General features: G+C 42.4%; 1 protein-coding gene across 1 annotated transcript; it reads left to right on the top strand.

Annotated features, from left to right (window-relative positions):
• Positions 1-1,209: 1,209 nt before the first annotated feature.
• Positions 1,210-3,032, top strand: LOC129516196 (beta-defensin 103A-like). Its single transcript, XM_055335531.1, has 2 exons — positions 1,210-1,395; positions 2,790-3,032. The coding sequence occupies exons 1-2, from the start codon at positions 1,338-1,340 to the stop codon at positions 2,933-2,935; spliced, it is 204 nt and encodes a 67-aa protein (XP_055191506.1). The 5' UTR covers positions 1,210-1,337; the 3' UTR covers positions 2,936-3,032.
• Positions 3,033-13,562: the final 10,530 nt, after the last annotated feature.

Raw genomic sequence — 13,562 nt, 5'->3', positions numbered from 1 at the left:
TAAATCATCTAAACCTGCCGTTCACTGTGAATTACCTTTCTTCTACGTTTCCATAGCCCTGTGCTAGAACCCTTGCTATGACATTTGTCAAAATGCCCCCTCTATAGCTTATTTAATTGCATGCATATCACAGGTGCTTTCTGAGAGAAAGAACCCAATCTGGTCCCTCTTTGCATCTCACCCTCTTGCCTCCCACTGACCCCAAGCACACGGCACTTGTCTATCTGGTAGGAGGTGTGCTCAGATTGCTTACAGAACTCCATGGGTACTGTAGTCCTGGATACACACTCCTAGAACTAATATACCTGGAACCTCGGTGGATCCGCTATAACTGCATTCACAGCCAGGCTACATCATGGTGACTTCAGCTCCCAATTAAATTGTCTTTCAACAAATACAAACCACTAATGGATTCCTTAACGTTTAAATCCAATAATTTTTTTTAAAACATTGAAACTTTAAACACTGAATCTATATCCAGTGGAAATCACCTGATCTCTGGACTTCCTTGAATGCTCCCAAGCCATGAGTAAGTAACCAGAAGTCTTGAACGTACCTTCCTAAGCCCCTTATTTGTATAAGGAGTGTCATCAACAAGGAGGAGGTACCAGTCCACCAGATACATCATCCTAGCATTCTCCTCCTCTGATGAAGGAAAATGAGACACCTTGACTCATGAATCTGACAGTTTTCAGATAATGATGAAATGTAAGCCATGTTTCACCCATGTTATAGCCCACATCACACGCCAAGGAGCATAGGGTCAGGGACTCTGGAAAGTAGCCCACTTTTCCCTCCCTTTCCTACTGCCTAGAAGCTGATTATATCTAATTTCCATTTCAGGCGCACCTGAGGTGTGACCCAGCCTGAGTTTACACCTGGATTCTGAACATGTCCAAAGCTGGACTGCAATGGTCCCAGGACTTTCAGAAGATAGCTTAGAAGTACCACAGTGGGGGCAAGGAGCTCTCAACTACATGCCCTAAGATTGCTCCCAAGAGGAAGGGGGTTTTCCCACCTACACCTATAGCGAGCTCTGAGCCAGACCTGGATGCACTCCTGGAGCCTAGAGGGCATCAGGATAGCTGTGTGCTCACATCAGGTTTGCTTCACCCTTTTGGTTTGCAATTAACTCGGGGTGAGTGGGTGTGGTCTGTGGAGTAAGAGACACTGGCATGAAGCATCAGGAAACACGTCATATTGTCATCATTGTACTATTACAGGAATTGCAGCCGCTGCTTACTTGTACCTATGGCTGTGTGTCCTGCAACCTTATAAAGTGGACGAGTGCACGCACCTTGCCATCCAGTCTCAGCCTGTCGCGAAGCCTGTTGGTCATGAGGATCTATTACCTTCTCCTCCTGTTGCCCTTGCTGTTCTTGATGCCTGTTCCAGGTAAGATGGGGTGGGGAGGCCAGAGGGGTGAAGGAATCGCAAATATGTCATTCAGAGTCTGCCTTTCTCCATTCTTCAGGGAACTTTAGACCAGGTATATCTGTTGGATGGGAACAGATATCATCATCTTCTTTTTTTTCTGGTGAGACTCATCAAGGATCTTGAAGCTATTTTTCCAATCTTCCCAGAGACTAAATAGCTCACAAAGACCACCCCTTTATGGAAAAACCATTTTACCTACTCATGAGACATAAAGAAAGTGATACAAAAACTTTAACACCAACAGGAGAGATGGATTTAATCTGAGATCAGAAGCACAGACTTCCACTTACTAGCTTAGTGACTGCAAGGAGAGTCTTTGGCAAGCCCCCAGGGGACCACTGTGACCAGCCCCTGCACCTGTAGGCTCCAAGGCTTGGGCCCCGGGGTGGCCATGCACCTCCCCCACCGCCCCTGTGGGGCTGAGCAGTGGCCTATAAAAGCCTATAGAAGCACAGTTGGTTGCATAGTCCTTTCTCTACTTTCTCATTTTACAGAAAAAAGAAAAAGTAATTTTTTTAAAAAAAGAAAGAAAACACCCTAAAATAAAAGAAAAACAAACAATTCCCTTGAAGGATTAATAGTGATCAGAATAATATTTTATGTGTAAAGGAAATTACAAACTGGTATCTACCAAATCCTTTTTTATTTTATTTTTTTAAATTTTTATTTACTTATGATAGTCACACACACAGAGAGAGAAAGAGAGGCAGAGACACAGGCAGAGGGAGAAGCAGGCTCCATGCACCGGGAGCCAGATATGGGATTCGATCCCAGGTCTCCAGGATCGCGCCCTGAGCCAAAGGCAGGCGCCAAACCGCTGTGCCACCCAGGGATCCCTATATACCAAATCCTAACCAGTATCTTTATACCATGTGTTTCCTCATTTCTTAATTTTTTTTTACCATTTTTTTTAATTTTTATTTTATTTATGATAGTCACAGAGAGAGAGAGAGAGGCAGAGACACAGGCAGAGGGAGAAGCAGGCTCCATGCACCGGGAGCCCGATGTGGGACTCGATCCCGGGCCTCCAGGATCGCGCCCCGGGCCAAAAGCAGACGCCAAACCGCTGCACCACCCAGGGATCCCTATCTACCAAATCCTAACCAGTATCTTTATACCATGTGTTTCTTCATTTCTTAATTTAAAGAAATGGATGTATGTCTTCATCCTTGTGAGGTGTACAATGAGGATTATAACTGAACTCCCTACCTGACCCTAAGGAGAAGTGTGTACTGGGGCTCAGGGGAAGAGTAAGAGAAAAGGAAGACATCAGTTATCTGGGGAATTCCAAAAGCTCGGACCAAAGCCTTCCTAAAGCTTTCCGGCACGTTCTGTTTTATTTTTCTTTGCAGGAAATGGGGGAATTATAAATACCCTGCAGAGGTATTATTGCAGAATAAGGAGCGGTCGGTGCGCCTTGCTGAGCTGCCTGCCAAAGGAGGAGCAGATAGGCCGCTGTTCTTCCACTGGCCGAAAATGCTGCCGAAGAAAGAAATAAAAAAATCCAGAAATGGGATGGGAGTTTTGTAAAGTGTGAAAATGCCTCCTGGAAGTTTATAGAAGAAAAACCAAATTAAATATTTTTTTCAAAAGAATTAGAAGCTTGATCGTTCTTTTTAAAGTCTGGTTATTGTGGCAGTTGTTACCACGTGATAATTTAGAAAGTGTTCACGGACTCATCTTTAATTCAAACACAGGATAATCTCTGGAGGAATCTCCAAAGGGGCCTAAACTCATTTTACAAGCGTTATCAGATTTGACTCCTCTTTTGCAAATTATGTGCCCCAGTGAGATTGAACTCCCTATTCCTCCCGAAATATTCCCCTTGCTTTCCTACCACCCACGCCTCTGCTCCTGCTGACCTCATACCTGGCATATAGTAGCCCTTCCAACTCTCACCCATCCCCCGGGGAACATCACAAATCCTACCTCCTCCCTACAAAGAGAGCCGCTTTCCCAAAAGAATAGGAGCTTTCCCCTGATTCACTGCAGGGTTCTGACTGAGTGTTCCTTCTATGAATCTGTTTGACCTCTGCGGTGCATATATTTGCATATTTCCAATCTCTATATTCGGTTGCATCATTTTTTAAGGGCAAGGACCTTGTCTTAATCATTGCTGGACTGCCTAGGAAAGTGTCTTGAGCATAAAAGCTGTGCAGAAAGTGTTTACTGAAGTACATTCCAGCAGTTTGAGGCTCTGCAGTTTAACTCTTCAGTGTCCTCTCCATGTGGATACGGAAGGACTGCAGGAGATGCATGGGAGGCCCAACTTGCCCCACATCAGCCCTATGGAAAGACAAGAGAACCAGGCTCTCAGGAAGAGGGGAGTGAGCAAATTCCCAAAAAGAAGAACTTAAATCCCACTTTTTATCAAAAATCATGCACTTCTGTGGAAACTGCCCTCCAACAGGATGCAACTAGGGAAGTAGATATGTGAGACAAGCCTTCTAGACACCGGCCGGCCAGCAGCATGGGACTGTGGCTGCTGGAAGGGGGGCCACATGAGTGAGATCCATTGTCTCCAGTCTCCTGCAGGAAGCAGACTCCAGGCCAAAGCACAGGGAAGGAAAACCCAAGCAGACCAGCAATCCTTCTGAGTCCAAGAGATGGAATCAAAGTTCAGGCAGCATAGCACCCCCATTCCCGGGGCAGAAAAGCAGAAAGGGGCATCTAGATGGGGGTGGAGCTCCCAAGTGCAGCAAAGGGCTCCTTTGAATCTTGGCCTGAGTGCTGGTCTGAGCACGTCTGGGGTAAAACTTGGCAAACCCACAGGGAAACAAAAACACCTGAAAGGGATTGGATGGACAGTTCAAGGAACACATACCAGGCTGGAACTTGTGCATTCCCACAGCAACATGATGAGAGTCCTCAGAAAGGGATTGCCTTTGTAGTAGCGCTGTTGAGCTCTAAAGGGAACCAGTCTGGAACTACTCCCAGGAATAATGATGTGGCAATATAGGTTTATCAGTTGTAAGTAATAGATCCTCTGGGAGGATATGGATCTTGAGGGAGGCGGTGCATGTGTCCAGACAGAGGGTAGACGGGAAATAGCTGTACTTTCTGCTCAGTTTTGTGGTGCACCTAAAACTGCTCTGAAAAATAAAATCTGAGAGTTATTTTTTTAAAAGATTTTATTTATTTATTCATGAGAGACACACACACACAGAGAGAGAGAGAGGCAGAGACACAGGCAGAGGGAGAAGCAGGCTCCATGCAGGGAACCTGATGTGAGACTCGATCCTGGGTCTCCAGGATCATGCCCTGGGCTGAAGGTGGCGCTAAACTGCTGAGCCACCCAGGCTGCCCTGAAAAATAAAATCTGTTAAAAAAAATAAGGTAAAACTTTTATTTTTTTAAAGATTTTATTTATCTTTTTGAGAAAGGCAGTGAGCAAGAGAGGGAGTATGAGCTGAAAAAGAGGGAGAAGCCAACTCTCAGCTGAGCAGGGAGCCTGATGTGGGGCTCGATATGGGGACCCCAGGATCAAGAGTTGAGCTGAAGGCAATGGCTTAACCGACTGAGCCACTCAGGTGCCCAAAGGTAAAACTTTTTTTTTTTTAAGATTTTTTTTATTTATTCACGAGAGACACACACACACACACACAGAGAGAGAGAGAGAGAGAGAGAGAGAAAGAGGCAAAGACACAGGCAGAGCGAGGAGCAGACTCCATGCAGGGAGCCCCGACATGGGACTCAATTCTGGGTCTCCAGGATCACGCCCTGGGCTGAAGGTGGTGCTAAACTGCTGAGCCACCCAGGCTGCCCAAGGTAAAACTTTTTAAACAATAACAAAAAGCTAAGAAAATTCCTCACCAGACAACCTCAACTATCAAAAATAATAATAATAATAATTCTTCAGGCAGAAGAAAAATAACGACAGTTGGAAACTTGGCTCTATAGGTTGCACAAGAGAGTGTGGCTAAGATTCTATCTCAAAGGAAGAGATTGCCAACTTCTTAAAAAATAAGATACAGAGGTGCCAGGGTGGCTCAATTGGTTACATGCCTGCCTTCAGCTCAGGCTGTGATCTCAGGGTCCTGGGATTGAGCTCTGCGTTGGGGTCCCCCGATCAGTGGGGAGTCTGCTTCTCTCTCTCCCTCTGCCCCTTCCCACCACTCGTTCTCCCTTTCTCAAATCAATAAATAAAACCTTAAAAAAAAGATATGTACTGTCTATAAGAAACCCACTTGAGATATCAAATGGAAAGACAAAGATAGATTAAAAATAAAAGACAGGAAGCAAGTATGCTAAGGAAACTATTTATCTAAAGAAAATGGAATTGGCCATGTTGGCGAATTACCTATAAATCAGAGTTCATTTTAGAAGGAGCATTACCAGAGATAAAAAGAGATACTTTCCCCAGTGATAAGGTGGTTAATTCTCCAAGAACATATATTAATACTAAATTAGAACGCTCTGAATAACAAAGTCCCAAAAGTCTTAAAGGAAAATTGATATAAATGAGAGGAAAAGCCAATACATAAATACAATTAGATATTGCCACTATTTCACTTGTAATGAAAAGAAAAAGCAGACAAAAACATAAGCAATAATACAGAAGACATGAACAACGTTACCATTCAGTGTGACCTAATTGAAATTTATAGGACACTCTACCCAATAATCACAGAATCCATTAAAATGTTATGCAATATAGCTCATACTGGGCTATAAAACAAGTCTCAAAAATGAAAACAATTTAACATTATTCAGTGTTACACTGTGTGTGTTCACAGTGGAATTTACAAAGATATCTTGAAAAATCCCCAAATATGTGGAAATTAATCAACATACTTCTAATGGGTACAAGAAGAAACCACACAGGAAGTCAGAAAATATTTTAAACTCCTTAAAAATGAAAACAGTATGCCAAAATTTGTGGGAATGCAGCTTAAGCAGTGCTTAGAGAGAAATTTATAATACCAAATGCTTTTAAGGTAAACGGGAGTAAATCCCACAAATCAACCACATAAATGTCTACCCTAAAGAGCTAGAACAAAGGGAAGTAACCCGAAGTAAAGAGGATAAAAGTGAATAAAAAGAAAATGGACACCTGGTAATCTTTGAGAGGACCATGACATTGTTAGTTTATTAAGAGGGAAAAAGAAAAAAAAGGGGGAACTCATAAAATGCCTTGGATATACACACTCCCTTTAAGCAGGCAGGAAAACGAAAACATGTATGCATCTTGGGGTGAGTTAGACAAAGAGTTGCCACCAGGTGATGGTAATTCACACCCTCACCATTACCTCCTGCAAGGGCATGTCACATCCCCCTTTTTTCTCTTAAGTTTAAGATGTGCTTCCAAAGCAACTACACATTCAATGGAATCAATATCAAAACTCCAATGGCCCTTTGTACTTCTTCTTTGGAAAATGTCTATCCAGGTCCTCAGTCCATTTTAAAATCAGCTCGTATGTTGTTTTACTAATGAGTTGTATGTTTTCCTTACATATTTTGGATATTAAGCCCTTATCAGATATATGATTCGCAAACATTTTCTCCCAATCTGTATGTTGTCTTTTCATTTTGTTGTTTCCTTTGCTCTGAGTGGTCAACAGACACATGAAAAGATGCTCAACATCACTAATCATCATGGAAATGCAAATCAAAACCACCTATCACCTCACACCTGCTGGGATGGCCAGCATAAAAAAATAAAATAAAAATAAAACAGATGTTGGTAAGGGTGTAGGAAAAAAAAAAGGAACTTTGGTATGCTATTTTTTTTAAAGATTTTTATTTATTTATTTATTTGAGAGGGCGCAAGAAGGAGAGGGGCAGAGGGAGAAGCAGGCTCCCTGGGAGCCAATACGAGGCTCGATCCTAGGACCCCAGGATGATGACCCCAAGCTGAAGGCAGATGCCCAACCAACTGAGCCACCATGGGCCTCTGTGGTACACTATTAATAGGAATGTCAATTGATATGACCACAATGATATGGCCATAGTGGAAAACAGTAAGCAGATTCCTCAAGAAAAAGATATAACCAGGTGATTTAACTATCCCACTTCTGAGTATAGACTCAAGGAAACAAAACCAGAATCTTGAAGAGCTATCTGTGCTCCTATGCTCATTGCAGTGGTATTTACAATAGCTAAGATATGAGAACAGCCTACGCATCCATCAGTGGATGGATGGGTGAAGAAGTGTGCTATACATACAATGGAATATTATTCAGCCACACACAGAAGGAAGGAAATCCTGTCATTTGCAACCATGTGGACAGCATTGAGGGCATTATGCTATGTGGAATAAGACAGACACAGAAAGGAAAAATTATTGCCTGTTGTTACGGACACGTGGAATCTAAATCTAAGAGCTGGATACTAGAAGCAGAGAGTCAGATGGTGGTTACTAGGGGTGGGGTCCTGAGAGAAATGGAGATATTGGCCAAAGGGTACAGAGTGGTAGTTATGTAAGATGAGAAAGTCTAGTGATCCTGTGTATAGCATATGACCGGGGTTAGTAATACAGTGTTGAGCCCCAGAAATTTGCTAAGAATATAGATTTCAGGTGCTCTCGCCATACAACCAAGAGACGGTAACTATGTGAGGAGATTTGTTAATTAGCTTGGCTGTAGTAACCATGTCACTATGGATACATATCAAATCATTTTGTATACTTTAAATATATATAATTTTTATTTTAAAAAACAAAATAGAATAGATTGAGGGCTATAAAATGCTGTTAGAAATACAGATTTCCCAACTTACTGAAAAAGATGGTCTGCAGCACTCAGGGATGTCTTTATGATCAAATTAATGTTCAGTCTTATTTCTACCTTATCAGATGAGTATTAATGATGAATTTGGTTAACTCCAACAAAGATGTTATTCCTTTTCCTATGAAAAACGTGAATTAACCTTAAATGATCATCCTTAGAAAAGTTCCAATGGCATTTTTTCACAGAGACAAAAACTATCATAAAATGTGTATAGAACCACAAAAGACCCTGAATGGCTAAGGTTGCCTGAATAATCGAGTAAAGTGGGGCTTACAAGCGTCTCCATGGCCACTCACTTCTGTGTGATCCTCAGGCTCTGAGGAGGTCCATCTAGCCATAGTCCCATCCTCCTTTCATCAGCCACACAAAAGATCCAAAGCTACACTGTATAGTGAAAAAAAAATTGCAAAAATTGTCAACATTTTATTTATGTATCTTTTTTCATAGAAATGCCCATGGTTCATGTGTCAGATTTCCTTCCCTGAGTAAGGGCCCTGCACTCACCATTGCAAAAAAAGACCTGTTTATTTCAGGTATGTAGTTTGTATTTATTTGGAAAAGGTGCACCCTGGTGGAGGTGGAGCACACGCTCTGTCCTGCGATTTCAAATCTCCAAGAAGATCTCTCCCCCAAAAAGCATTTCCTCGGTAGGTCTACACCACTGAAGCCTTGTTCTTACGATTGGAGGTTTAATTATTAATTCATCACATACCCCCAGAAGGCTACTCGAAGAAAAACAAACTGTTGCCGCACAAAACACCATGTTACCTTCAACATCTTCAAATGCCACTTGGGATCTGAACAAGAATGATCATACTCTACGAATAACCTGAAGTCACAAAGGCAGGTTCCTAGAATCCTCATTTGCATAGAAAGTGTCATCAAGAAGTGACATCAAGAAGTAACAATCCAGTTACTTTGGCCCAACAGTATTTCTTTGAAGAGGAGAAACAAGATATCATCCTAATTCATAGTCTGTATAGTAATTGGTGGTGAATTTTAGAGGCTCTTCACATAAATTCAATCATATATGAAAATTCAGGTGTCATGGGGTCCTTTACCTGCTGAAGGTAACCTACTTTTCCTGTCTTCTCTCAGCTCCAATAGTTAACCTATTTTGTCCTGCCCAAACTCCCAGAGTATCCATAGAGATACTCGGTCTGACCAAGTCCTGATTCACAGCCAGGCTTGACTATCCCCTAGGCATACTGAATTGAAAACCATTTTGGCCTCATTCTGCCTCCTGTCCCTTGCAGGGAGCACAGTAAATTGGGAGCATAGAAGAACCACAATGGAACAGATTAAACCCAGGCTCCGCATCCTAGGATGGCTACCAAATGGAGACAGACCAGGCCTAGCTCCACACCATCTGGATCCACTGCCAGAAAGAATCCAATTGTGCATATGCTTTCTGCATCCCAAATGGAAGCATGATAGCAATTTCTGAGGCATAGGATCCTGTGGTTCAGGAGATGTGTTATGTGTCTTGTCAAGACACAAGAGACAGAAGGAAAGATACAACCTTTTCATTGTCGTGTAATTTTACTAGAATTGCAAACATTGCTTCTGCAAGTAACCAAGTTCCCTTAATCTTTACAAAAAATGAAAGAAAATCACCTTGCTCTCCATCCTTAGCTAGTCCCTGAGTTTGTCAACCATGAAGATCCATTGTCTCTTCTTCATATTACCAGTTTTACTCTCGTCACCTGCTCCAGGTAAGAGGGACCTGAGAATTAAGAGGCTTGAAGTAATTTGCAGATAGACTGAAATTTCTCACTAATTTTTTCCAGACTAAATAGATTATCTGAATCATTCATTCCAACTAAATACTCTCCCTTTACCATGAAAGGTGCAGAAGATCTTAAGGGAGTTCTCAGTTTCATTTTTTTCTCAACTCAGCCTAACGGACTAAATCGGTGGGTAACGCTCCACTGCTATTTCATGGCAAGACCAAAGTGTCTATGCTTAAAGCCTAAGTACCGTGCCTTCCTAAGTAGAAATAGGGTTCATTTTACTCCAAGGATAGAAATCCTGGCTGTCTTTTATATCCTTTTAGAATCAGTAGGGTTTTCAGTCACCTAGAGAAACTCATAATAGGACTAGGGCTCCCATTCCATACATCTTGGAAGCTTTTGCCAGTGTGTGTTCCTGTGTAGTCTCTCTACAAGGGAAATCATCAGGAGTATATTGTTCACTGTCACATCTTTTTGAGTGTGGGTGAGCTTTAGCATCATTCACTTGGTTACCACTCCTTCCTTTAATTTGTCTTGACATTTACAGTCATTATAATAAAATTAAAAAAAAAAGAGAAGTGAAAAAGATAAAAAAAAAAGATAAAGAAAAGGACGGAAGGGAGAGAGGGAAGAAGAGAGAGAAGGTTTTGAGAAAACAGCAAAAAATATGAAATAATACTGTAAATTTCGTTTGTATAACTTTGCCATGTTCATATGATAGCACTCAGATGACTAAATGTTTATAAAGCAATAATTACCCTTTCATTGCATCTTCGCTTCTCACCTAAGCTCAAATGCTCAATGAATCAGATAATTTGGGAGAATGAAAAGCAAACAAACGGCCTCTGGGTTGCTTTTTCTGTTTGGTAACTACTGACCTTCAGTGGTCTCTAGTTTATTTTCTTGGGGTAGAGACACATTTGCACAAAACCCTCAACAGCCTTCCCCTTGAACACATCCAGTGACCCAAGTCACTCTGCCACAAATTAGAGTGTCCAGCTATCTGGTTCTTCAAGAACAAGTATGCACAGAGACACAGCAGAGCCAGTACCTTCGTCAGAAAATTGTCTATGAGAAGTCACACCCATGTCAAAATTATCATGGTCATAGAGCCCTGTTCTTGGGAAAGAAGATTTTGCCTCAAGGGATTGATTGATTGATTGATTTCAGAGAGAAAGAGGGAGCACTAGCTAGGGGAGGGGCAGAGGGAGAAGTAGAGGGGAAGCAGACTCCCTGCTGAGCAGGGAGCCCAAGGCAGGGCTTGATCTCATGATCTGAGCTGAAACCAACAGTCAGATGCTTAACCCAATGAGCCACCCAGGTGCCCCTTCAAGGATTTATGAAGGGATGATGACTCGTGCTTGGAGTCTTCCTGAAATGGTGTGTGAACAAATTTTTAACCTTCTTTTTCTTTTCAGGTCTCTCTGGAAGGGTTCTGTTTCCTTTATCTTGTATTGGGAGCAGTGGCTTCTGTTTTCCATTCAGATGCCCTGATAACCTGGAAGAGATTGGCAGATGTTTCTTCCCCATACAAAAATGCTGCAGAAGACAGAAGTAGAAATAAGGAAAGCCAACTGCCAAGACCATGGTGGAGCAGGAAGCCGCTCCCCTCAGATATGTTTGTAAAATGTAAAACTAGTTAAATCACTGATCAGAATCAGGGAACCAATTTCCTGTAATTCTGGCTGTGTGGTGTTCCGGAGTTTTATGAACTCAGATTAAGATTAGACTCTAATAGTTATTCTCTCACCTGTATTATGGAAAAATAATTACTCTATAATGGGTCAAAAGGGGAAAAATGCAGATTTTTAATAATTTCACTCATTCCTGGGTAACAGGTGAATGATTGACTTTTATTTATTTTTTAAAATATTTATTTATTCATGAGAGACACACACAGAGAGAGAGGCAGAGACACAGGCAGAGGGAGAAGCAGGCTCCATGCGGGGAGCCCGACGTGGGACTCGATCCCAGGACTCCAGGATCGTGTCCTGGGCCAAAGGCAGGCACCAAACCAATGAGCCGCCCAGAGATCCCCATGATTGACTTTTAAAGAGAAAATTGCTCTATGGTTTAAGCAAACACAATAGACATTTTAGTTTTGAAAGCAAAGCTTTTGGAAATATACATAATATGGAGATAAAGAAAAATAAGTGCTAAATGGTTCTACGTATTGAAAATAAAAGTTTAGTTGTTCATTAGGATGCTGTTTAGACACCACCAGGGTCTCAGACCCTTGGGGTTTAGAGGAAGAAAGACCCTTTCCCTACCTTCCTAGGTTCTTAGCTGAGATCCTAGAAATTAAACTGATAAAAGAGAGATTGACTCTCTATCTCATAAAAGGGAGAAAAATATAATTTATTAACATGTACAGTGTGTATATGTGTGGGAGAAACCCAGGGGTGAGTAACTCTGAGGGAGGTTAGAATCTGGGACTTTTAGAACATCGTAACAAAGAGCAATAAATGCAGAGAATTCACAAGAGGAAGGAAAAGGAGTTGAGGCTTTCAGGGCAGCAAAAGGTGGGAAAGTAACTAGATGGGGAGACCAACGGAAGACAAGAGTTATGTTAGCAAGTTTGTTCTGTGGATTCCTCTCCTAACATCTCTGGGCTGGTGAGTCTAGGTCTAGGCTTGCTTTTGGGCAAATGCTAGGGGAGAGCAGAGAGCTTTTTTTGGCATCTGTTATTTCTCAGTTGCCTTCAGCTCAAAATAATCTGTACGTGTAAGTGGCATGTTTGGGGCGGCATATGCTGATGCCCACGGGGGACAGCAGGAGGAGGGACACCAGAGGGAGAGTCTGGAGGAGGAGGTGGCAGTAAAAGGCTGTCATGTTTACTGGTAATTTGTTTTCTGTTTTCTGCAGTGACTCACACCCCTGCCCCATCCACTGTTTCCAACATTCATAAAACCTTGTCACATACAATTGGCCTTTGGGGTGTGGGATCTCAGCCAAGGAACAAGGGACCATATCACACTGAGTCTGAGAAGCAAGAGACAGAAGCAGCTGCGGAATCCAGACCTGGGATCCAAAGGCGGTGGTGATGTGGGAACAAAGGCAGAAGAAAACTTATTAAATATCCTTACTACCTACAGCCCATTGTCAAGTCTTTGAAACAGGCAGAGGGATATTCCTCTAGGGACACAATCTCCTCCATGCTAATACTTAGCTGAGGGCAAGGGGCAATCTTAGCCCAGACCCCAGGATCCTGTGAGTCTCCTTTAACATATAAAAATTCCTTTAGAAATTTCTTTTATCTCTAAACCCCCAAGATATGTGTTGGTGATCATCCCCCAAACACATGGCCCACCGATACACATCTGAAGGGTCTCAAGACTCAGGGTTTAATAGACTGTAACAAATGACCTTCCCCAATAAGAGCTAGCTCCCTAAAGGTCCTGGAAACCTTGCTTCCAAAATTCCTTAGAGACCTATGCTCTCCCTGCCCCCCTCCCAACTTGAAAGTATACAATGGGTCACTTCTCATGACCCCAGGGCAGCTCTTCCTGCCCGTGGGTCTTTTCTCCGTGCTTTAATATAACCACCCTTTTGCACCAAAGATGTCGCAAGAATTCTTTCTTGGCCGTCAGTTTCCAATCCTAATGTCTTTCCTACATCAGCGGGAGATGTTGGCAGCTGGGGTTTGATGTCAGATGAGCACAAG

The sequence above is a fragment of the Nyctereutes procyonoides genome, unplaced genomic scaffold (assembly GCF_905146905.1).
Source record: "Nyctereutes procyonoides isolate TBG_1078 unplaced genomic scaffold, NYPRO_anot_genome, whole genome shotgun sequence".
Lineage (NCBI taxonomy): Eukaryota > Metazoa > Chordata > Mammalia > Carnivora > Canidae > Nyctereutes > Nyctereutes procyonoides.
The sequence above is the reverse complement of the archived record's forward strand: the minus strand, read 5'-3'. Positions and strand labels throughout refer to the sequence as shown.

Coding starts and splice junctions, on each gene's coding strand:
- LOC129516196 (XM_055335531.1), top strand. CDS start 1,338: ATGAGGATCTATTACCTTCTCCTCCTGTTGCCCTTGCTGTTCTTGATG. Junction 1,396..2,789: donor GTTCTTGATGCCTGTTCCAG/GTAAGATGGGGT, acceptor TTTTCTTTGCAG/GAAATGGGGGAATTATAAAT.